The 26,312-nt window shown below is 44.3% G+C and overlaps 2 protein-coding genes across 4 annotated transcripts in view; one reads left to right on the plus strand and one right to left on the minus strand.

Moving 5' to 3' along the window:
- Nucleotides 1–1,939: 1,939 nt before the first annotated feature.
- On the minus strand, nucleotides 1,940–4,346 carry LOC147168947 (uncharacterized). Its single transcript, XM_086085825.1, has 2 exons — nucleotides 4,161–4,346; nucleotides 1,940–4,098 (listed from the first exon to the last, which is right to left on the minus strand). The coding sequence occupies exons 1-2, from the start codon at nucleotides 4,244–4,246 to the stop codon at nucleotides 3,096–3,098; spliced, it is 1,089 nt and encodes a 362-aa protein (XP_085941951.1). The 5' UTR covers nucleotides 4,247–4,346; the 3' UTR covers nucleotides 1,940–3,095.
- The window catches only part of LOC147168948 (plasma membrane calcium-transporting ATPase 1-like), a 66,168-nt gene continuing 42,467 nt past the window's right edge, over nucleotides 2,612–26,312 (plus strand). For 2 of the 3 annotated variants that reach the window (XM_086085821.1, XM_086085822.1), the window contains exon 1: nucleotides 2,613–3,178. The gene's annotated coding sequence lies outside the window, so the exon portion shown is untranslated. Of the gene's footprint in view, nucleotides 3,179–26,312 lie in introns of all 3 variants that reach the window. The other variant, XM_086085823.1, reaches the window with a different exon arrangement.

Consider the following 26,312-nt stretch of genomic DNA (forward strand, 5'->3'; position numbering starts at 1 on the left):
TCGTTGTATCAATGCGAGTATTCTGTATGGTCTTTTGAACTTTATGCTCTAAGAAGTAAATGATTGATACTTCTGATACTTCCGTCATTTGAGGTTATGTAAATCATTAACTGTTTAAATGTGAGATGCCATGTGAATGATATGCGGATGATTGGAATTGGGTTTTACTTCCGTTGCTCTGACTGTCGACATAATGGCAGCTCTCTCTCTCTCTCTCTCGCTGATGAAGTACGCAACTTTTTTTTTTCAGATTTATCAGACGCATCGGGTTTGTTTGCATTAAATTCTGGGATTGGATCAGTATCACCCATGTCAGCTTGAATTTGACCCTGGATCCGATTAGAAAGGAAATCAAGGATATCACGACTACCGTTTGCATGGAAACTAATGCATTGTGGGATTTGGGTCAACCCCCCCCCCCCCCCCCCCCCGTATTCATATTTTTGTCACGGTCTATCATGTATCCGACGGGCCTCTTACTTAGAAGCACGCTCGTCACATTTACACTGCACAAAACATGATACGTTTTAACTTGGTAAAGGCACGTCACATGTTATTGAAATAATGAAAGTGACAGAATTGGAGGGAATGGATCCTAAAAACGTTTTTTTTTTTAGCAGCGTTGTGCTGTTAAATGGTAGCTTGAAGGAGCTGTCATTAGCATAGCGTAGGAGGCCGGGGGGGGGGGGGGGGGGCTGATTGAATGGCCACTTGGCACTCGGGAGACCATTTTCTTCATCTTATTCGGTCAGGTCGTGCGTGTGAATGAAATAAATCGCCATGCAGGCGCAACAGGGTGCTGCTTGATATGACTATATTAAGGGGCTCCATAACGCCCCCCCTGGATTATTTGTTGTTGACAATTCTGACCCATAAACCAGGGCCACTGGAACCATGTGACTTTGACACAACCGCCCATCAGCAGAGGTGGCAAATCCAGGTCCAGAAAGTAAAAAAACCCTGCCACAGTTTGGCTTTAGCCCCTGATGCTAGCTAGTTAGGTAAACCAGCACCAATGGCGCTAGCTAGCTAGCTAGCACCCGGGGCTAAAGCCAAACTGTGTATTTGCCACCTCTGCCCACTGTAATGCGCAGTGGCCGGCCTTGGACGGTGCAAAGTGGGCGAGAAGTGGGCCGGGCGCCACCGCGCGTTCCAATTATCGTGCCTCCCCCGATGTCAAAAACATTCACTGCCCAGAAACGAAGAAGAACATGCCCACAAAAACAAAAGGGGCGCCACGCTGCGGATTGTTACACCACCAGATTGAATTCTATCACGAGTAGGCCCACAAAAAAAAAGTATCAAGAAACAATATCTAAAAAGACACAGGAAATCTGTCATTGTGGTTTTAAGCGGACAATTTAGGCTCAATTGGTTCAGTTGCACTTAACCACAACATGAAGTTTGGTAGTCCATCATGAGCTGACCCACAAAAAAGTCCCAAGACACCGTGCCGAAAAAGGCCCACGACGTTCGCCATTTTGGATTGAAGCGGCAATTTTTGGCTAAATTGGACCATTTCCGGGCCAGATTTAACCTAAAATTATATATTTAGGCTACATTTAGGGGATTTTCTCTTGCCATATTTTAACCCATAACCTCAAAAAGGTGACACTTGATGAAATATTTTGATATCTTTTAACTACAGTGATTTTTTTCGTTCCCTTTATTCACCTGCATACCACGCCTTCGCAATAAGCAAAACTTTGTTGGGGGGGGGGGGGTTGTTGGGGGCTTGGGGGACTGGGGGCGGCTGGGGCTGGGTTGGGGTGGATGGCGGGGGTGGATGGGGGCGGGGGGGTCGTGGGGGTAGCGGGGGCTGTGGACCGGTGGGGTGCCTGGCGGGCCTGCAGTGCCCCGTCCTGCTGCGTTGGGTCGGGGGCGCGGGCCGTGTTGGGGCGGGGGGCGCTCCTGCTCCTGGGTTTGCTCTCTGGCCGGTGGCCCTGGCGGGGCCCGGGGGTCGTCCTTTGGCGCTGCCGCGGCCTGGGGGGCCCTGAGGTGTTGCGCTTGCTCTGTTCCGGCGGGGGTCGACGGCTCCCCTCTTTGGTGGAGATTTTCATGCACGCCAGATCCACCACACCAGCAACTATCGAAACTCAGACGCAATCTGCTTCCTCCTCAGGTCATTGAATCGGTGGAGGCTGGCTGGTGTCTGTGGACCTCGCTCTGCTTCGTTTGTCCTTCCTTCCTTTCCTCAGTCTCTCCTTTGGTCTCTTGAGGTCTCCCTGATTTGTTGGAATTTAGATGTTTCTGGGGTTGGTGAAGGACTCTGGTTGGCGACCCGGTGGGTGGTGTCTGGTCGGTGCTGGATTTCACTTTCCTTTCTTTTCTTTGGTCCTTCCTCGGGTCTCCTGACTGCGGTGTTTGGTTTAGGTGAACGGTATGGGATTTTTTTAATAGGTTTTTGGTGAACTAATGAATACACACACACACATACACATACTCACCCACATACAAAAAAAAAAAAAAAAAAAAAAAAAGAGCAATGATGATGACATTACCGAATGAACAATACGGAGCTCTTTAAAAAAAAAAAAAAAAAAAAAAAAAGTCATCCAGCCTGGCCCCGCCCTCTCTCTCTCGCTCCCTCCCTCCCCTCATCCGCGTGTTCCCCGGGGCAAGGCAGCCAGTCCGGCCGGAAAAGGTGCTTCTCAGACGGGACTCTGCTTCCTCCCCTCTGCGCTTGGAACGTGTCGGTGCCCCCCAAGCCCAAGCCCAAGCCCAAGCGCCCCCCCCTCTCTCAATATCCCACCAGCAGCCCCCTCCGACTGCTTCTTGACTGGATCTTGTCTCGGCTATCACGCCTTCCCTCCCCTGCGTGTGTTCCAGCGGCGAGGAGGCGGAGGCGGAGGCGGAGTGGGGACTTGGTCTTCCCTTTTATCGGATTGATTTCTGACCCAATCGGGAAGGATCCGGGCTCCGTTCTGCGGTACTGCAGTGGTGTGTCACGGCTGTCTTGTTTTCCTGCTTTCCGGCGCGGGGGGACCATTATCGATTTGTTTCTTTTTTTTTTGGTTTTTCCTCCTTCGCCCTAACAATTCCATTCCCGGCCTGTCAGTCATTTTTTTTTTCTCCGCCGCTGCAGTCCAGCCAAGTCATTGCCGTGCTGGGACATGGACGAGCCCCAGTGAGGGAGCTCCACACGCCGACGTGATTCGGACACGGATCCCCGACCGAGGTAAGCTCCTTTCGCTCTTTTTGGAGGTGAAACTTTGGCTGGCCGTTTTCACGTCGACGCTCGGTGAGTTTTTTTGTTTTTTTTTAAAGCTCGTGTCGGGCTTCGAAGCCTCTTTGAAGCGTCTTTTAGCTCGCTCGTCGTTTCCGTCTTCTCCGGCGGCCCATTTGGGCTTTTTTTCCCCCCCGCCACAGGTGTGAGACCGCAACCGTCGTTTTAGCACTATTTGACCGGGCCACAGTTGCCGCAAAGTGAGCTCGCTGGCGTGGGGGGGGACACACGAAGGCTCCACGCGGCGCTCGGCTCGAGTGGAAGCCCGCCGACGAGGCACTCTTCGCCCGCAGCCCGCGCTGTCAAGTCTCGGTGGAGCAATGTGGACGTTTTCAACGCAACTTTCGCTGCACTTTGACGTATCGTCGTACAGTTGCATTTCGTGGCGTGTATTTTTTCCCCCGGTTGGCTCCAAGTTGTTTCCGAATTCAACTTTTGGACGCGGTTCATACCGCCGACCGGTTGCTGCCGCCCACCGCTGCTTGCGGGCGGCTCCGTCAAACGCTCGCATTTTCAGCGGAAGGCGACGCGTGGTGGCTCGGTTGAGATACGCCGAATTGTCGAGCGATTGTTCAAAGTGTCCGAGGCCGCGTGCTGGACTCGCCAAGTCCTCACGGAGCCCCCGAAACCCGGCGGCGTTTGATAAACGTCCCCGCTTGTCAATGGCGGTTTGTTGCGGGGGAGCTTCCGTGCAATGATTGCGATTTCCGGCAAGTCTGGAATCAGTTTGGCCGCACGACGCATTCATGTTTGGCGCTTTTTGATGCGAGGGCAGCTGAACACTGGTTGCTGCTGCTGCGGTGCGTTCGCCGGGCAGCTCGTTCTTCCTGTTGGAGTGGTTTCCCCACATTGTCAACACGAGCTGGGCCAGCCTGCAAAAAAAAAAAGCCGCTTTATTGTCACAAACTGTGGCCGTGGACGTGATGTCACCCACTTGGAGCATGAACAGTGTCGGCTCTCTTCTTCGACTTCTTCTTCCTCCTTTGCTGTCATTTTCTCGGTCCCCCTCCCCCTCTCCATCTGGGTGTGTCCTGACTTACGTTGGGAGGGGGGGGGGGATCCCGCATCTTCTCCAGCTTGTGACCTCCAAACGAGGGCATTGCTGCCACCGATGCTGCTTCACCTCCACTGTCGGGGTAAACACCTCACTGGGTTGTTGTTGTTTTTCTCTCCAGAGGATGGAAGAGGGGGGGCTCACTGCTCTACGCCCACCCACCCCTCTCGAGGTCTTAAAAAGCCATTTGCTGCAAATTGAATCGAGCGAGAGTATAATTGTTGGCGCACCGCTCTGATTTTTGTTCTCTTTTTTTGAGAGTAAGAGCGAAGAAGTGAGTGATCTACTTAACAGCAGCTCATGAGACATTTGCATATTCCCTCGTCGTTCTTTTTGTCTGCTACTTGGAGCTCAAAACACCACTTGACTGTCTGTCTCGCTTCCAAACAGGGGTGCGCAAGTGTGGCAGACGAGAAGGGTAATGGCAGCCCTTGATGAAATAAACAAACAGTATCCACAGGCCGTCTTTTGACATTTTCGTCCCCATGGCCGCCGTGTGTGTGATCAGGCATTCCCAAACTGGGGGGGTGCGCCAGAACATGAGAGTGACGTGTCATGTCGGGCCAAGATATAATGGGACAAATACAAATGTGGGCTTTTTTTTCCCCCAAGGGTGTCGGAGGAGGTACGCCAACTAACGATCAGTTAGCACATTCACAAACGAGATGTAGTGGCTCACTTGTTTACAAAACGGCAGGTGCACCTCTGCGGGACAAGATAGGTCTAACCAAATAAGTGCTTCCGTTGACTTAGTTTGAACCTTTCCACGGTGTTTATTTTGAATTGAAGCACCCCCCCCCCCCCCCAAAGGGTGCGCCAACTATCATTTGTGATTTGGGGGTGCGCCAGCGCGTCAGGTAGAAGTCTAATGTCAGGCCAAGATAAAATGAGGCACGTTTCCCGCCGGCTTTTTCCCCAAGGGTGTCTGGGGAGGTGCACCTAAAGATCTGTTAGCACATTCTCAACCGGGAGGTAGTAGTTCACTAGCTTACAAAACTGCGGGTGCATTGTTGCGGGAGGTTATAAGTGTAAAATACACAAATAACAGTATCCAAAGGCTGTGTTTTGACTTTTCTTCCCCACGGGTGTGTGCGACGGTGCACCGAGTACAAAGTATCAGGCAGTGCGCCAGAACGTGAGATTTAAGTGTAAAATGAACCTGGTAAGATTATCCGAGGGCATCTTTGCAACATTCCAGCGTTTGCTTTCTGAACCATCATTAACTCCAGTGCCAGCTAGTGGCCCGGCATGCAAACAGCAGCGTTATTCGTTGATTCGGAAAACCAGAAATATGACTCGACTGGTCGAAATATTGCTTCGTCAGCACCAGTCTGCAGGCGCTATCGCAACCTGTCAGCAAATTGGGAACACCGCCGCGAGTGTCGGATGGAATTAAGAGCCGGTGTCAGATGGGCCTCCGGGAAAAACAAAACAAAACCCGAAGCGACGTCACGCCGCGCACCACTTATTCAATTAGCGAGCTGGCCCATTCCGACGCGTCGCTCAGTCAAGCTGAGCGGCCGGCGCGGCGTGGCGTCACACCTTGTGTATGTGGCGAGTGTTTACCAAACAATCCGTCCCGGTCAGCCAGTCAATCAGTCAAATCTCATCTGGCGCAGGTTTGAAGCCTGGCAATGTCGAGCCCCGGCGACTTCCCGTTCCGATATTGAGCAGCTGGACGTTTACGAGCGGCTGCTTTATGTCCGCATCAGCGAGCCGTCGGGGAAAAAGACAAAGTGGGACGGTGGCGGGCGCCTCCCCCATGTCCTGCGGCAAATCCTTTTATTCGTCTTTTTGATTTTTTAAATGGATCAGTCTGCTCGCCAAAACGGCCGCGGGTTGATGGTGGGTATGTATTCGACAGGGTGCAGGCAATGTACTCACCCTGCGACGCGGGGGGTGGGGGTGGGGGTGCCCTGTATCCGCATTTTAGTCCGAATCAGATCACACATTGATTGTGTTTGGCAGCCCCCATCCCGCTCCTCGCCGCTCTGATTTATGCCTCAATTGGGTGGCGGCCCGCTGGGCGCCCTTCGCAGTAATAGCGCTTCACCTCGTCTTGCGCGGCAAACTTCCCCTGTGCGTAAAAATACAACCTCTGCCGGGACCCGTGTCGCCATTAAACAAGAGTTATGCACGTAACTGCTCCTCCATGCATATTGGATGAGTTGCTGATGGATGCCCCGGCGGACCGCGACAGCAAACAAAATGGCAAACTACGGACGCCTGCGTGAGGATTAACAATGGCATCGTTGCCGCGTTGCGCTTTTAACGCCTCGGCAACGCGCGCGCGCGCGCCATTAAGCGTCGACGTGAGACGATGTTATTATGGCCTACAAATGGATTTAAAGGAGCGAGCGAGGGACTTTTACACATTGGCGCGTTAGCGTTAGCAGTCGCTCAGTTATGAGGGAGCAGGATGTAGCGGGAATTTGCGAAAGGGAATACCCGCGCAAAATGTTAGCTCGCTGGGGGATTTCTTTGCTTGGATGTGACAAATTTGCGCAAAAAAAATTCTTGGATAAAGTCATCAGTATACGTTTGGTACGACGGCGTATAAGGGCCGCGTATATTTTTTAGAAGGGGGCGATATTCGGGAAAAAAAGTCTCAAATTTGCGAGAAAAAACCCTCAGAAACAGAAATACACGCAGCGTACTCGGATGTTTGTGCCAATACTTTTCGGTCCGATTTTCAAATAAGGAGATCGTAATTGCTTCTGCAGCGATTTAAGCATTCGCTCTTTGGAAGCGTTGCGTACGGCCAGCGACAAAGACGCCTCGCTTTGCGAAGGTCCGCATTTACCTAAAGTATGCTAGCTTCTGATTGGTTAGTGTTGGTCAGCTGATGGCGATCAGGAAGTGTTGTCGATCTAGTGTCCCATTAACCACCAACGGATCCTTACATTCGACTATAAGCTACGCTACGTGTATTTCTCGTAAATTTCTCACTTTTTTTCTCGCAAATCTGCCACTTTATAAACTCGCAAATTTGCGACTTTATAAAGAGTTTTTTTTCTCTGAATATTGCCCCCGCCCTCTAAAAAATATATATTTATATTTATATTAATACACCGTCGTAGTTAGGCCACCTTTCTCGTTCGTTTCTTCTCTTTTTTTATATTGTTGATTCTTTGATTGTGTTTATTCGTGAGCAGGTTAGGCAAAAACACGTTGCCAAATTTTGCAGGATGTTTGGAAGAAATGAGAGTAAAAAAGGAAACTGTTTACTTTCATTGATTTAACCCCAAAAGATACTTGAGCAGAAATTAATCTGAGTGCATTAGACTATTAGCCAAAATTAGCGTTGGAGCTATTGTTTTGATCGTGTTTGTCATTTTCTTGAGTCTTTGTGTTTGGCATAACAGAGATCGGAATAAGCAGAACCACCCACAAACATTTGGTTATGTCAAAATATTAGCAACAAAACTTTCTTAAAATTCCAAATCTTGTAGAATACAATTTCTCCTCTATGGCCGACTCCCAACAGTTGTATTAAATGAATGAACAAGCTTTTTAAGTGGATGGATGCGGCCTTCGATTTCATCTCATTTGGCTTGCATGGGAAAAAAAAAAAAAGGAAAAAAAAGTGTGGTTTGGTTTCTCCCACTTGTTACACTGGAACGGCGAAGGGGGAATTCGGGAAGCCCCTGCAAGCAAGAGCGCCTGCGAGGGCGCACGCACGCACGCACGCACGGTCGCCTCTTACGTAAGTCTCCATCAATTATGAATGGACGCAGTGCAGCAGCGAGAAGGGAAGCGCTTTCCTTCTCGCCTATATTTAAGATGTGAATGCAGCAGCGCAGGACGAGTTTGCGGATAATAGAGCTGTTGGCCTTCATGACTATTTGATGGCGCCAAGGAGGTCGCCCGCCGCCGTCCAAAGGGAGAACTCATAAAAAGCCGCTTGACTTATTTATCATCATTCTCAACGTTTGATCAAGCGGGGAAACTCCAGCATATTTAAAAAAAAAGAAGAAAAAATAAATAATTTTCAAGTCATCAGCTTGTTAGTTTCTTTCGAATTCTTCCAAGGTGAGCCTAATTTGGACAAAGCAAAAGAAAATTCATATATATATATATTTTAAAGACTCTTTAAAGTCAAAACAAAAATTTTCATGCAATGGTGTGCTTCATTTTAAGTCCCAAAATAAATTGAATTCATTTTGTAGAATGACTAACGTAGCATGTCGCAAATGTAGACAAATTGAAGCACATGCACGGTATTTGAAGGAGTTTTAATTAATTAAATATTTTTTTTTAAATAAAATGGTCAGATTTTCCAAAAGGTTTTATTTACATTTTAGGCAAAGTGCAACAATTAATCCAAAACTCATCCATTATCCATATTCAATTGACAACTGTTTTGCTAATTGAGTAATCGTTGAGAGACCTTGTTTTAATTGAAATTGTTCAAATCGTCGGAATTTCAGTAAATATTCTCAGCAGCAAAAAAAGGCAAATGAGATGGTGCGGTTGGCTCTGCGAATAATGGCTGTTGAACCCAAAAAAAAAAATATCAACAAATGGGTCAGATTGCAAATGTGGAATGAACTAGCGGCCTTTTGTTGGTTTGGTGGAACATTTGAATACATAAATTCGAGGCGCTAATCAACGACTAATCCGTTATCCAACTAATTCAAAAACTATTTTAATCATCATTTATTGTTTTGAGACATTGTTTAACGTGCAATGGTCTAAATCCACTGAATTTGAACAGTAAATATTCTCAGAAGATTTGTGTAGTGAAAACAGACCGATTATCTCTGTGTTGAATCATTTGCAAACATTTGCTTTTACTTTGGAAAACAAAGTGTACATTTTTTTGCCGGTTTCTGACATGTTTTAATCAGTAACTGAATCCATTTCCGCCCTGAGTTCTTGCTTTTTAACTCATTTACTGGCAGCCATTTTCACTGAAGCAACCTCCTTCGCTCCCAGCTGTTTTTACTGGATTTTGACTGATTTTGCAAGGTCTACAGAATATTCTGTTCTATTGCCATAAAAACGTGGGACGTACCAGAAGAAAGATTAGTCTCTTTTTTTTTTTTATCAGAAAAAAAGTATATTTGGATCTGTTTCCATTTTGCAGCAATTAGCATTAGAATATAGCTAAGTTTCATCATTATTCACTTCTTTTTGCAACATGGCCCTGGTTGATCTCTTATACTCTGCTGCCACCTGATGGCCGTTTTTTTATAATACTACCATTGCTTCACCCGCTTTCTGCAGTTCAGAGGTTACATCAAAGCCTTCTGTATGCTCTAGCACAGGGGTGGTCAAGATGGGTCCCCGAGAGCCCCCCCATCCAGCCTGTTTTCCATGTTTCTCTCCACTAACCCACCTGATTCATGATCAGGATCGTTCTCGGGCTTCTGCAAAGCTTGCTGATTAGCTGATCATTAGATTCAGCTGTGCTGCAGGAGGGAAACATGGAAAACAGGCTGGATAGGGGCTCTCCAGGACCGAACTTGAGCACCGCTGCTGTATCATTAAAAAAACAACAACATAAAAACGTACAAATACGTTTTTGGGATGGCAGGACAAAGTATTAAAAAAATATTTATATGTTTTTAGGTTGAATAAGTTAATAAAGGGATGGAAATTAAAAATGTTTTTTTAAGCCGAGTAACCAAAAATCAACACCGATTCTTGACACAATTTTTGGTTGCAAGTCGAATAAATGAATTGGATTAATTTTGGGTCATGACTGTAACTTGGCACACAAAAGCAGGCAAAATGAGGTTTTGTATTTTGAAATACTTGAGCCCAAAAAAAAAATCTCAATTAAATGCTTTCACTTTTTCATCATGAGGCTTTTTGTGTAGAATTTTTGGTGAGAATATATATTTGAATACGGCTGTAACCTCTCAAAGCGCGGGGGAATTTGCTTCTCGCGTATCTCATTCAATCAGAACTCGAAAAAGTGAACATCAACGATCTGCTGGATTCCAGCCTGAATATGGAGTCACAAATTGACTTGGACTTCTTTCAAAAGAGCTTGTTATTGTCAAGCGCCGTTGATGAAAATCTTATGAAACGGCAAGCTGAGCCGTTTGATTGGCTTTCCCCCTCCGTCCCGCCCTCGTTTCTGTCTGCCGGGGCAAACTCCCACAAGGCCGCCCGCCCGCCAAACACCTGTCAGGAGCTGCACCCACGCCGCCGTTATGTAAGCCGCTGTCTGGGGGGGGGGGTGGGGGGGGGGGGCGCACTCCCGCACGCTCATCAATCGCGCTGCCGCCGACGCACGCTTGCAGGGAAGCGGAGAAAAAAAGGGAAAAATGTACATTTGGACAAGTGGCGCGTCAAGCAGACGCGGGCGGCGCTGCGTGCAGGTTTCTTGTCGTTTCTTGTCGTCACCTTTTCAAAGGAGACTTTGCAGTATGGCCAGCGGTTTTTTGAGCATTTGAACGGATCTTTCAAGGCTCACAATACACAGCAGAGTCCGGCATCAAGCTCGTTGTGGGGGCCCTGCCGCCAGCGCTACTCATCCCCCCCCACCCCCCCCCCCTATAGTCAAAATAGAACTAACGCGATAAGTTGGCGCGAACCGTAAGTCGTGACTCACAAGAACACGTGATGATGTCACACACGTGACACGGCACATTTTTTCTATATTATCCCTGAGAAGGGAAGTGGAAAAAGCGAAGCTAACTAAATACGCTGAAGGGGCTAAGCTAAGACGCAATAAATATAAATATAAGGAAAAATGCTACATTTTTGATTACAAGTCTTTATGATCTGTCATTGTTTTCTGTTGGAAATTTCATGTAACACGAATATTTGTGGTACTCGTACTGGTATCGGTTTGGGGGGGGGGGGGGTTCTCAAACATCACCAGTTTTAATGTGAAGAGAGGCCCAACAGAAATGAATTATTATAAGGCTGAGAAAGGGAATTTGATGGCCGATTAGAAAATATTTTCCACATTTGCAACTCATAAACGCAACGCTGACTTGTAGCATGGCTTGAGTTGAACGTGAGTGGCTTTTTTTTATTTTATTTTATAACATGGTGTTTGCCATTCATTCAAATAAATATCATTTATTTCATGTTATATTATCAGTGCCAACGAATCCATTTAAATACGAATAATATTGTCACTGTCCAATGACAATTTTGAAATTAAAATGTTGCAGTTGCTGTATTGTTGATATTGTTGGAAAACATTTGGTGGCAAAGTCATTGTGGGAGTGCCGGAGGCAGGAGGTCGCGGGTTCAAATCCCACCTGCGACCACATTGCAAATGTATCCGCGGCAATGATGCTAAGTGGTTACATGCTAACCAACTGGCTATCATCGTTGCATCTAAATGAATGGAGGATACGTTCAGATAACACTTTTACAACAACTTTTACAACTTTTTACTACAATTCATACTTTGCCGTTTTCCCGTCATTTATCTTTCAAGTGACTTCAACACGAGCTTAGCGTTCAGCATTCCCACGCTTAGTCTCGTCGTGTGAGTTGTTTCACTCTGAGCTACTTCGCAAAATGTCCGTTTGGCAACATTAGGTATCGCATCGTCTCAATCTCAACCCTTGAATGTCCTTGAGTCAATGAGTGTGTGTGTGCGCGCGAAGCGGTGTAAAGTGCACGTGAAGGTGATAAGGAGCTACGCTAATGCGTTTAGCATTTAATGATGTCACGGTCCAGCTCGTTTTAAAGGCGTGATACTTGAGGCGTAGTTTATATATTAGTATAGCAAGTGTCAGCGCCGTGTCCCGATTATGTCGACGCCGCAGGAACTTCGCCATGGAAGATATGTAACGTTCTTTTTTTTGATGCCGCATTGCAATAAAGCTAAGAAGCAGCGTGACTTTGTAGCATGACAGAACTAAAGATGCTGAAAGTGTTTTCCATCAGTTCAGCAAACTCTTAACGTAAACAAAAGCTTTGCTTCTAAAAATGGCGCCAAAGTTGCCTTTCGAATACACCAGCTCGCTTGACTTGGTTGCCTTTTTCAATGGCCACTTAAACACTTTTACATTTGATATGATTTTGATGGTTTCCCATAGTCTGTCTTTGTATTGTGAGTGACAGAGCTGCTGACTTTTTTTTTTATTATTATTTTTTTAATCTTTATATTTATTTTTTCTTATTTTCTTTTTTTTTCTTTTTATAAAGAGCTCAGTATTGTTCATTCGGAAATGTCATCATCATTGCTCTTTATTTATTTATTTTATTATTATTATTATTATTATTTTTTTTTTTTTTTTGTGTAACAAAGTTGTGTTTCTAAGAGATCAGCCAAGAATTCCGACGAGAGCAAGGCTGTCGCAAAATATTAGTTGGGTTTCCATTCACCTATTTTTATTTGAATTTTCAGACTATTTTTTTTTCATAGTGTGATTTTCTTTCCTTTTCAGTTAAAAAGTTTTGCAGTTTTTTTTTCTTCCATTGTGTGACTTCTTAGCGCGATCGCAGCATTCTCAATTAAAAACGGGATTGCTTTTTTTTTTTAAATACACTTTCTCTTAATCCTTAATTCATAAATGCTTTTTTCCCGCCTGGTTTGGATGTTTGTCGTCCATCCAAATGAAGATGTAACGTAATGTGATGTGAGCTGACAAACGCGTGTCGCTTCGGACGCGTCGCGCCCGAGAGGTGAGCGAGCCTTTGGCGTTGGACGAGGAAGTGAGCAGATGGTGGGCGGGGACGCGGCCAACAGGAAGTGGAGGCTTGATGCGTTCTCATGTCGTGTTGGCAACGCTCGCCATTTCGCTTCCTTGTCCTGACACCAATTATTATTGTTTTGTTTTTTTTAGCTTAAAAAAAATCTAAATTTTCCAGGAAAAATAAATGTGACGAGATTAAACTTTTTTGGACTGACGGAACTCCAGCACACGCACACACATGTCATTTACAAGGTCACTTTCCTTGGACTGCAAACGCAATAACTGCTGTCAAGCGCCCCGCCGGCCGTTCGCACCACTTACTGATCATGCGCTATTAATAGCTTGTTGCGTATTGTGAGTATTAACGGCGGCGGTGGCGGCGGATGACTCCGGTTGACGGTCGTTGGTGGTCCTGGCCGGGGCTGGCTCGGCTTCTCATTCCTGTTGTTGTCAAGGTTATGTAGTTCTGCTGCATGCAGGCTGGGCCAAAAGTAGCTTTCCACTTTTTAAATCAAATTATTCAAGGAAGGGAAGGAGTGATTATTACAGTTGAGTGAGGTTTGCGTCATCACAAGACACTAATTAGCCATAAATAATCGACTAATTGATCGATTATTATTTTTTTGGGAAGAGTGGCTCCCGACGTGCATGGATGTAGATCAGCTTCATCTGATATTATATTGAAAGATGACTTGACTTGATCTTGAATAAAGTTTTGTAAATTTTGATCCGACATGGCGTTTTTCTGGCTTCAATGAAAGTCCAAAAATCAATCTTCATGAGAAAAATTCATAATATATTTCTGAGAAATATTGTGGAGCTAACGTGACGTGAGGATTGAAGCATTTTTCTTTCCACGGATGTACAGAAATATGACGGACTGACAATTGGCCTTTCACGGCTGTAGCTAGATGTCAGCCATCTTACGTTGCCATTGTTGCTGACACCATCTGTTGGATTTTGTTATCAGTGCGGGTTTAACGTTAGGATCCCTTTAAGGCAGGGGTGCTCAAGTTCGGTCCTCGAGAGCCCCCATCCAGCCTGTTTTCCATGTTTCCCTCCTGCAGCACAGCTGAATCTAATGCTCAGCTAATCGGCAAGCTTTGCAGAAGCCTGATAACGATCCTGATCGTGAATCAGGTGTGTTAGTGGAGAGAAACACGGAAAACAGGCTGGATAGGGGCTCTCGAGGACCGAACTTGAGCACCCCTGCTTTAAAGGGGTCATGAGAGCAGAAAATAATTTGAAAATGCGGTGGAGAAATCGTCATATTCAAGTGCGCTTACTGTGTGGCAATGCAAGATGGCCGCCTTTGGCTTCATTCGGAGAGTGGATGGCATTGAGTCCATCATACAGTCAATACGTCCGCACCACTTTTTGCGCAGGATGTCATGTGACCATGTTGCGTGATCAGCATCATGTGACCAGCGTCATGTGACCAGCGTCATGTGACCAGCGTCATGTGACCGTGCCTTTTGCTTCCTCTGCCATTGTCAGCTTGTCACATGAGCGCAGCAAGGCAACTGGATTTGCTCATCAAAGTTCAACGCTTAGCATACTGCACGTGTGTAGTTTTGCTTGTGACCATTTTTTTTGGACCTGCTTATTATTTAGAGGAATTGTCGTCAGTCCTTTGATTGTTAGTTGGGGGAGGGGGGGGGGGGCTTATCTTATCTCCTCTCTTCCCACCTGTTTTACATGAATGGCCGCCTGTGTTGGCCTCAATGTTCACTTCTAGTTAGGGAAAAAAAAAATCGTCAGGAATGTGTGGTGTCATGCTGGCCAACAAGCAGCAGACGGTGTGAAGTGTTTTTGTGTTTTTTTTTTTTTTTTTTCTCGCCATGTTCTCGGTCACAAGATGCTCCACCAGCAGTCATCTGAGGGTGAATAAGAATCATCATCATCATCATCATCATCACAAGAAGGAGAAAAAGAAGTGGGCCTGGCAGGCCGCACAATGGAGAAGATGTCCAAGCGTATGTTCTTGCGTTGGCCGCAATTTCACACTTGCCACAAGTTTGCTCTTAACTTGCCGGCAAGACTAACGCACGCTGCTTTCGACAACAGACGCTTTTATTTACAGAAGTCACACGACAAAAAAAAAAAAAAAATGGAGCAGGAGACCGAAGGAAAAGAACATTTAGTAGTAATAGTATAAACGTTATAGTTTCTGGGGGGAAACTTTAAATCTTTCACGAAGCATAATTTGTAGGAGATTAATGTCTTAGTTTTTTTTTTTTTTTTTACTTTAAAAGTTGAGAATAATGACTTTTTGGGGGGGTGCTGATTATCCTGAAATCACCTTTTTTCAAGAATAACTTATTCTTATAATTGAAATTGTACTTTTCCGAGAAAGAAAAGTCATATGAGAATAAAGTTAGTATTTGAAGGAAATCAGATTACAAGAATAAAATTGCACTTTTTCAAAAAAAATAGTTTGGAATATTACCAGATTCAAGTCTCAAAATGGTAAATTTGCAATTTTCCATATGAAGACCCAATCGTCATCTTACGATAATAAAGTTGCAGTTTTCACGAACAAAGGCGCGTTTTTTCATTTTAGCCGAAAAACTGCAAGATGACTTTAAGAATTTTTCTGTAAACAAAAAAATACAGCAATATTTTTTTTGAATTTAAGATCAGACTTTATTTCTTGAGGGAAATCATTTTTTATTTTTTGTTGTATTTTTCAAGAAATAATTAATGTTATGTGGTAAAAAACATAAAAACACAAACTGTAGTTCCATAGTTTTATTTATTTATTTTTGAGAAACAACTTGATATTAAAGTCCTAGTTTTTCTAGGTTTGCAATTTGTAATTTTGTCGTAGTACAAAAAAAGATCTAAAACGATACATTATTCTCTCAAGATGGATTTATTTTCATAAAAAGAAATAATTGAAGACGTTCTTGTCATGGGAGATTTCCGTTTTTCTTCTTCTTCTCTTTCCTTTATTTGTGTAATGCTCATTCTTCTTCTCTTTTTTTTTATGCTCATTCTTCTAACAGCCCCGACTGGTCACTGGGGAATTTTTCATCCTTTTCTGCTAATGTGATGATGTTTTCAATGTAAATCATACAAATGGCAGCTTTGGGACCAACGACACTTGCTGACACACACTACAGGCTTTTATAGGAATGTGTGTGCGTGTGTGCGTGTGTGCGTGTGTGCGTGTGCTGGTGGTTTGAGGGCCACGCAGTTTGAAATCCCGAATGTGATGATTCACGTTTGACCTCAAGTCCCACAGCTGCCGATCGCGAGTTTAAATCGGCGCAACCCTTCATTGATTTATCCGCTCAACTGCGACACGTTCGATTCCGTCTGATCAATACGAGCTTCGGCTTTGTCACATTTCTGTGGCCCGAATAAAATCCTTTTTTTCCATTGCGAGAATTTTTTTCCCCCAAAATGTATTTGAATTGGATGAGAATAATGATACGGTTTTTTTTACACATTTTTGTGAGCTACTTTTTTTTTTCAAATGTCTTTAAACACATTTCTTTTCTGGCAAAAAGATGCGGAATTTTTAAGAGAAATGTGATATTAGGAGCATAATGCTTTTTTTTTTTTTGTTGTTAAAAATAAATTTCTGAATTTGCGACATTTTAAGTGGTGATTATTTGGGACAACATAAAGTGTACATTTCTGAGTGGAAGTGAATGAAGCACGTCTGACTGCTAGCATGTTGGCGAGCATGTGCTATTGCTGAACGACTTCGCCGCCAGACGGCGGTGCAGCTTTTATGCTACGGAGAAGTCCTAAAAGACGTTTGTTACGCGTGGGTCAATTAGTGGGATGGATTGTCCGACATTGGGAGGACTTTCCGGAGGCCCGCCTGGATGCAGCGTTCACAAGAGCCGTCCGCATCCTTAATGACTCCTCTGGGCTAAAAGTCCAGACTTTGATTGATTGTGTTTCGTTCTTCTGGCATTTTCAATTGTGTTGTCATCATTCAATTGGTCTTTCCGGAAGATTCCCAGTGATGAGGACGAGGACGAGGATGAAAAACACAAGGTTTCGCCGTCAAAACGCGACAGTGAAGGCTGAAAATAGACCTTTGAGTGTGTCAGTTGCACAAAGCCGCATTGTCGGTTGCTGCTTTTTGTATCATGTTCACGCAAAATGAAGATCTTTTTGTGGCTATGAATAGAGACTGTCACTCGAAATGTGACAAAAGTTGTGCGGAATTTCAAGATCTTTTGATGAGGAAGTAGCTCGGGCGCAACTATTTTAAGAAAAGGGTCGTCAATCATCCTGGTTGAGTCTCATGAATCAAAACGTCAGGGAAATACTCAAAGCTTCCGGTTGGAAACGTTTGACCGACCGTCGAAAGGATTCATCCGTTTAAACTGGCTGGATGTCTTGACCGTCTGGTTAACTTAACTGGCACTAAAACACTAATTGACACCAAATAAAGTGACCCGATTGGCCGCTTTACTGACACTTGAAACAAAAGCAATTGGCTGACTGTGTCGGACTTATTGGTGAAATCGTGCTGACCAACTGACGAGCTTGTTGACGCTTCATTAGTGACGGCGACCGTCACTAAACATCAAATTACTCGACCGTCTAAATGACAACTAATTAACCTGCCCGAATGTCTTACTGGCTAAATCAGACCAATGAAAACTATCCGGATGTTTTCCTGCCATTTGCTTACTAGTTGACAATGGCTAACTGATGCTAAATGGCTAACTGACCGACTGACGTACTAACTGACTGACTTTTCATTACCGCATTGATTAAAACTGCCTGGATGTCTTACTGGCATTTACCAACTGGCTTGCTGACTAATTGACACTGATCGATGGACCGCCAATGGCCGACTGACACTTCCGGGCTGACTAACTGACGAGAAGTGACGCCGGCTGACTGGTTGGCTGAATGATATCTATTAAAAGTGCCTGCAAGTAGTTGATAATGGCTAACTGACACTAAATGATCCTGACTGACTGCCTGAATTGCACTGATTCAAATGGGTGATTTGCTGACTGGTTTGCTAGCTGGCAATGACAAACTGACAGTGGCTAACGGCCACTAAATGTGTCCAACTGACTTCATTACTCAGCGTAATGGACATCATACGGATTTTTTTTTCTGACTGGTTTGCTGACGACTTCACTCTGACCGACTGGCCGAGTGATTGACTGACTGACTTGCTTACTGAGACTTAATCCCGCCGACTGACTGGATTAAAGCTAGCAAGAAAAACTGGATGTCTTACTGATGATTGCCGACTGTTTTTGCTTATTGACACTGAATGACTGACAAACTGTCACTGGCTGACACGGACAAATGAACCGTGACATAAATGACTGAGTGACTAACCAATTGACCGACTGACTGACTGACTGACTGACTGTTTAGCTTACTGACGCTTTCTTACTACACCAACGCAAAGCTGCCTACATGTCTTACTGATGTTTACTGACTGTTTTGCCAGTGAATTGGCACCGACAAGCTAGACTGGCAGTGATTAACTGACACTGGCAATTAATTTTTTTTTTTTAAATAATGTTTTACATGAACCAAAATCCCAAATGAATGTGACGGCAAAAGAAAAACAACAATTGTTGATAAAAAGTGATGGTCACTTTTGGCAACCATTTTTGGATATACTATATTAAATGGCAAAATTGTGTTTGATAGATTTATTTTTGAATCGGGTGGCAAGGTTTATTTCATGTCTCAAATGTATGTTTCTGAAATAAAAACCAAACAATTGTAACTGTCAATAACGACTAATAAATACTTAAATTGCGATACATTTTTCAGTCATATCGCTCGTCCTTTTTTGCGGCCTACTTAAATAATTGATTCAGCATATGAAAATATAGACGTTTTTTTGGGTTTTGTTTTAACATGTTTGAAGATACTGTAAGAATTTGTGGCGTCAACTATAATATTGTTTTGAATACTGAAATGAATCGTATCAAATGGAAAATCGTATCGCTCCCGAACTTAACCGAACCGTATCGAACCAATCTGCTCTTAAAAGATATCGTTTTTCATTGGAATCGCAACCTATGCTTCGAGATGCATATGGAATCGGACTCGGGTCAGAGATTCCCACCCTACTGGATGTCCTGCTGGCTTTTACTTGCTGGTTAACGGACAACGACCAACTGACAGCCCAACTGCTCTCCGACCGACTGAAGAATTCTTCACATTGTTACTTGTTGTCATGCAAACTTTCCCGAACAATGAGTCGCTCGTGACCGGCTCGCCGTTTCTAAATGATCTGTTGTCGTCTCAGTGCGGCAGACGATGCCGACCGTATTGAAAGTCACGGCAAAGGCAACATAACGACCGCCCGCTCGTTAACTCGCGCATACGTGAAGCACATCAGGATTTTTCTCGTGCTCCTCGTGACTTTGCCGGCCGGGCCGCAATAAACGAGAATAAATCACACGGCAAGTCAGAGCGCTGCTGACAGCGTTGCCGGCGCAAACAAAAGCAAAGGACGGCGACGAGAGAGAGAGACTGTTGAGAGACGACACGCTCCGATTGCTATTTGGCTCTTTCTCAGCCCGCTAAGCGGCGCACATGAAGACGACTCCTGGAAAAACACAAAGTCCAGCTTCGACGGGCGCGTTTGGGCCGCTTGGGCGAGTGTCAACGCCGTCGTGGGAAAACGGCCGAAAACGCGTTGCATTGTGGCGCGTGACTCAATCATCGAGCCGTTAGCATTGCTGCACAACCACTCCCCACTACTACTTTCACTGTCACTGCTACCACAAATATTACTACTAGTGCTACTACTTATCATAATACTACTACTTCCACGCCCACCACAATTTCCACTACTAGTACAATACACCTACCACTACTACTTGCACTACTAGTACAATACACCTACCACTACTACTTCCACTACTAGTACAATACACCTACCACTACTACTTGCACTACTAGTACAATACACCTACCACTACTACTTCCACTACTAGTACAATACACCTACCACTACTACTTGCACTACTAGTACAATACACCTACCACTACTACTTCCACTACTAGTACAATACACCTACCACTACTACTTGCACTACTAGTACAATACACCTACCACTACTACTTGCACTACTAGTACAATACACCTACCACTACTACTTGCACTACTAGTACAATACACCTACCACTACTACTTGCACTACTAGTACAATACACCTACCACTACTACTTGCACTACTAGTACAATACACCTACCACTACTACTTGCACTACTAGTACAATACACCTACCACTACTACTTGCACTACTAGTACAATACACCTACCACTACTAGTACAATACACCTACCACTACTACTTGCACTACTCTGAATCGATCTAGTTCTACCAGTACTTGTGTTTCTGCAACTACTGCTAACACTACTAGCACTCTCCTATTACCATTAATACATCCGCTACTACCACTACTCTCACTATTTACTAGTACCTCCGCAACTACAGTTACTACTTCCACCTCTGCCATCACTACCAATTATCAGCGTCACAACCCTTTTTTTTTTTTTTTTTTTTTTTAAAACCTTTTTGTGTTCTTCAATGTTAAATAATGGGTTAACTAAAGATGTTACAAATCAGTACCGTGAACTCCATTTGAATGTTTTTTTTTTTTTCCTTTTCAAAATTGACTCCGCTCCGGACATTTTACAGGCTGTGTTGAAGCACAGAAAGTAATAAAAATCATTGTTGACCCAGCTGAGGCACGTTTTCCAACGGCAAGCTGTTTTTCCGGTGTCTCCTCGGTGATGTCATCAGGCAAGGGTGGGGCCCCGAGGCGGGTCCCGCAGTGTGTCTCTGCTGTCATGTATTTGACTTTACCTCGTGCGACGCCTTCGCACGCCCCTCGAAACACAAGCCCCCCCCCCCCCCCCCCCTTCCATATCCTCCGCCGCTGCCTGCTTATCGTGAAGCTGCAGGCGGCCGCCGTTATCTAAGACACTCTGCGTGGTGTGCGCTCACACACGCACACGCACACGAGACACCGCCGTAAATAACCTCCGCCATGTCGAAAATGTCCATTTCTCACTGATTGTCGTGCAGCAATAATCCCATGGGCCACCAAAAATAGTCTATTGCCTTGTTTTGGTTACGTGTCATCTGACCTTCTTTCCCCATTGATGTGAAAAGGAATGGAACTCCCACATCGGCAGTGTGGAAATTCCTTCCCACCAAAGACGTCATACGCAGACCGTGAAATAGTCACTCATGTTCGACAACACTTTTGGGGATTCACTTTCACAAACCATGTACTTAACACGCAACCATCTTTTACATGTTTTTAAACTTTATTTTTTGATATTATTAAAAATATATAATTTTTGCATATTGTTATTTTTTTTGTTATATTTTATTTATTTTAGCTTAAAAAATAAGTTTAAAATAGTTTTATCTTAATTTTGTTTGTTCTTAAATTGATAAAATAAATATAATAAAAACGTTTAGCTATATTTTATATTTCAGTATTTTAATATTTTCAGAAATGCTCATTATTCAAAAAAATTTTTTAATTGTTTTTTAATTATTATTATTTTATTTCATTAACTCATTGACTGGCAGCCATTTTGACTGAAGTAACCCGCTTTGCTCCCGGCTGTTTTACTGGATTTTGACTGATTTTGCTTGGTCCACAGAATATTCCGTTCTATTGCTATAAAATCATTTACAGTCTCTTCTTTCATCAGGAGAAAAAAAAGCACGTTTGTATCTGTTTCCGTTCTGCAGCAATTAGCATCAGAATATAGCTAAGTTTCATCGTTGTTCACAAACCTGTTGAAAACACTGGCAAAAAGAGCTTGTTGCAAAATGGCCCAAAAACGTATAAACATTTTCGGGAGTGCAGGGCAAAATATTAAAAACGTATTCATACGTTTTTGGGTTTAAATGAGTTAATTGCTTTTTAACCATACTTTATATTTTGCATCATATTTTGTGTGACATCACCACATTTTTGGGATGTCTTTACTCGGGTTGAAATGGTTCAGACCATTATAATTTTGGGGGAGACAAAAAATTCAGAATTGCCACTCAAGCTTGTTTGTACCATGAGCAAAAACACATTTACATGTTAATTCTTGAGCCACAATGGCATCCCTGCGCATTCGTCCCGCGGCTAAGCTAAGCGTAGCTATCGCCGCGGCAACGACGGAGCGGTCGGCCTGGTCTGCCGCTTGCTCCACTCTGGCGTATCTTAGCAATAGCACGCACGCTCGCACATTGAGCACAAAAGACAACGGGGTCCTCTGTCAGCTTGTCCAAAATGTCCACTCATCACCAGACACTCAGGAATCTCTGGAATGTGTGTGCGTGCGCGCTGTCCAAACTTTCTAGCGCATACAGAGCAATCGAAGGAATGATTCACAGTGCAAGTTCTATGTGGATTTTTGTGCATCCGGTGATGATGAACATGTGTGCTGGATTTTGTGGCAATCTGATGGTTTGGTGCAGGATGCGTTGCTGATATTTTGTGTTTGATACCGAATCATCCAACTTTGTCCACACCCTCACGTTGGGTTTTATTCATGTTCATGTGTCCCGTGGTGATGGACATACATGTTGGATTTGGTGCCGGATGCTAATATTTTCTAACTCTCATTTTGTGTTCAAAGTCTAATCATCCAAAATGTGGTTCTTTTTGATTTTGCTGCATCCTTTTATGATAAACGTGTGCCAGATTTTGTGCATGTCGGACACACTGGTGCTGGATTCTGATATTTTCCAACTCACATTAAATAGTTCATGACCAATCTTCCAATTTTGTGCACACCCTATGATGAAAACTCGATTTTGGGTCTTTTGAGTGTCGTGCCTCTCGTAATGATGAATATTTGTGCCGCATTTTGTGTCAGTCAGGATCCACTGGTGCCAGATGCTTAGTGTTTCATGATGAAGAAAAAAAAACGTCTATCTATCAAAATTTGTGTTTTTTGCATTGCACGTGTTCCACGTTTCATGTTGCGCTGGTGCCGGATGCTGATATTTACCAATTTACATGTCAAGTTTCATGTCAGATCATTAAACTCACTTTGGATCTTGTCTGCATATATAGTGGATTTAGTGTAACTTCAACGCGCTGGTGCCGGATGCTGATATTTTGAAACTCACGTTTTGGCGTTTAACGCCAAATCTGCAATTTCATAGTGATTAGGAAATCCCACCAAAATCGATAAGAAACAAAAGTGAGTTTTGAGCTTCATCAGATTCTCTGGCGCCGGATGCAGTTCATATTTCAGCTTCAGGTTGTCGTCGTCGTCGTCGTCCAAGATTTTTGGGGGTGCGGTGACGCGGCGAAGACTTGTGGACGCCGCGAGCACGTCCAGGCCGCGCGTGTGTGTGTTTCTTCCTGCTCTCTGCAGTGTAGTGATTTCCTTCAGCCCCCAACCCTTCCCTCCCCGGTGGTCACATGACTGCAGATATGGGTGTGGTCTCTTGCATTCCTGGCTGCTCTTAGCCCCCCCCACACACACATACAATTTCTCAGTCTGCCATGCTACAACACACACCTACACACACACACGCAGTGTCGACACCCAACACAGTGGCGTGTCCTGCATGCGAATGTGTGTACTTGCGTCTCAGTGCAGACCAACTCTTGACAGTCCACCTTGAATTGTGTGGACATTTGTCTTCAAAACATTCAAGGACATAGTGTGAATGCGCGTGCGTGTGAAATACGCACACACACGCGCACACACTAGTGTCGTGTTTTTTTTTTACAGTGTTTTTTTTTTTTTTTTTTTTTTAAGAGCTCAGTATTGTTCATTCGGAAATGACATCATCATTGCTCTTTTTTTTTTTTTTAAATATATATATATATACGTGCGTGCGTGCGTGCGTGTATTTGTTAGCTCACCAGAAAACCTATTAGAAAAAATCTCATACCGTTCACCTAAACCGAACACCAGGAGACCCGAGGGGACCGAAGAAAACCAAGGAAGGTGAAATCCAGCACCGACCAGGCACCCCCCACCAGAACTCCTCCCCAGCCCAAGAAACATCCAGACCCCAACAAATCCAAAAAACATAAAATCAGGGAGGCCTCAAGAGACCGAAGGAGAGACCGAGAAAAGGAAGGAAGGACAGACGAAGCCGCGTGAGATCCACAGACACCAGCCAGCCTCCACCGATTCAATGACTGGCATGCCGTGAATCCGTGTAGCCTCGTGTTTTTATTGCATATTGCGAGGGTCTTTTTTTTTTTTTTTACTGGGGAGAAAATGGCCGCTTCAGCACTAATTTGCGGCCTGCGTATGTGTTCCGCAAGTGTGTGATTGTGTGCATCTCTCGTGTCTTTTGTTGGACATGGTGGACGTAACTCATCATGGTGCGTCTTCTTGTTTTTTTGCAGTGTTTGTCGGGACATTTTTTTTTGTTTTGGGGACATACTGGACGCATGCAGGAGTAACTTATGGTGGATGAGCGCGTTTGTCTTTCCATCACAGGCTTTGACATAGGCAAGACTGTCTGTCTTTCTCTCTGGTCCTGGTCCTGGTCCTGGTCCTGGTCCTGGTCCTGGTCCTGGTCCTTTTGCCGTCTTAGTCTGGAATAGAGAGGCTCAACGATTCATTGATTATCGGATTAATGGACAGCTCTCTTGATAATTGCGTTGTTTATCGCCAATAGTTGGCTTCCCATCCAGCCATTTTTATTAGAATTTTCAAGCAATGCGAAAATAAAATGGAAACCCGAGAAATTCGAAAATGTTAGTGTGAATAACCAGCAATGAATTGACATGTAGTCAAGTTTACTTATATGGCTCTTCATCACGCAAGAGTGTCAAAGGGCCTCACATGCCCTCAGTTGGCAAATATCAACATGCTAGCGCAAACGAGCTGCTTTTCCAGCCAAGTGTCTTTCGATTCCCCTTTTTGAAGGCTTGCATGCTGATGTCCACGTTGCATGTAAATAACTCCACAAGCATTGAGATCAATGATAATGTATCAATAATGCAAATATTAAATGCTACCCGCCGCTTTTCCGTCGGCCCGGGTTGCCTCATCGCTGCGTTGCTTTCAATGAGGGCCAACCTGCACATCACTTGCACTTGATTTGACTTCTAAAATGTTGGGCGCGCTTCTTTTTTTTTTTTTTTTTTTTCTTTTCTTTTCTTTCTAAGAGCTCAGTATTGTTCATTCGGAAATGTCATCATCATTGCTCTTTTTTTTTATTTTTTTTATTTTTAATATATATATATATATATATATAAAAAAAAAATTGTGTGTGTGGGTGAGTATGTGTATGTGCGTGCGTGCGTGCGTGCGTGTATTTGTTAGCTCACCAGAAAACCTATTAGAAAAAAATCTCATACCGTCCACCTAAACCGAACACCAGGAGACCCGAGGGGACCGAAGAAAACCAAGGAAGGTGAAATCCAGCACCGGCCGTTGGACGCGCTTCTAATGTGGCATATTTACATCCTGTTTAATGTTGCATCATCACATCCGCTTTAACGTGAAACGTGATCTACACTGGCTGATATTTTCCATCTGAACATAACCGAGTCCATGCAAGTTTTTTCATTTTAATTATTATAATTTTTTTAGGCTGCCGTCACGTCACAGTTGTGCCACTTGGAAGAAAAAGATGGCACTTGTTTCATGCAGCTTAAATCCAGTGTGTGTGTGTGTGTGTGTGTGTCCTTGTGTATCCAATTTTCCATGAGGCGCACAAGCATTCGTTCAGTTGCTTGGTGCAACAAGGGGAACAAAAAAGTTCCTTTCCGTGTGTGTGGAGGGTGTGGCCAGCAGGGAGTTTGCGTTGCATACTTGGACTGTGACTACAAGTGTGCGCCTGTGTGTGCGTGTGTGTGCGCGTGTGTGTGTGTGTGTAGTCAGCAGGCTGCTCGCTGCTTTAGTATGCAGAGCAGGTGTGTCTGCAGAGGCTCGGAGAGGAAGAGGAAGAAGGGGAGCAGCAGCAGTTGAGCGGAAAAACATGAATGAACCCATTGGTCACTATTAGAATACAGTATATGCAGAATATATGCCATTTATGGATATAAAGATATGTACGCACACACGCCCGACCGATTAATCGGCCTCCCATTATAAGCGGCCCATGATTGCCCTTCAAACATCGGCCAGTTGGGCCAAATGGCCGATTATTTAGCCCCTTATTAAAACATTATCATTGAAGAAAACTGAAGTTTCCAATGCTGTGAATGTACCATGAATGCACCATTTTGCTTGCGTAGCATTCGCAACTCGCAAGTGGGTAGCGTATCTTATGCTGGTTATTCTGTTGTCTCTAAGCGTCCTTTAAGCAGTTTAATGAAATCCCAGTTGGAGTTAACTGTAAAGCTAAACACACGACGATAAGAATGACATCCACTTTATATTTAAATACAAAATATGCTTCATTTTTTAAAACACAGCTAGCCTAGCACTAATGCTAAAAAGTGATGGGAACATCCCATT

The sequence above is a fragment of the Leptonotus elevatus genome, chromosome 9 (genome assembly GCF_054856555.1).
Source record: "Leptonotus elevatus isolate MCC_2025b chromosome 9, RoL_Lele_1.0, whole genome shotgun sequence".
NCBI lineage: Eukaryota > Metazoa > Chordata > Actinopteri > Syngnathiformes > Syngnathidae > Leptonotus > Leptonotus elevatus.

Bases quoted from the DNA above. Each gene is read 5' to 3' on its own strand.
- LOC147168947 (XM_086085825.1), bottom strand. From the start codon at position 4,246: ATGGAGAGGGGGAGGGGGACCGAGAAAATGACAGCAAAGGAGGAAGAA. The intron at 4,099-4,160 runs GTGGGTGACATC...TTTTTTTTGCAG, and splicing joins CGACACTGTTCATGCTCCAA to GCTGGCCCAGCTCGTGTTGA.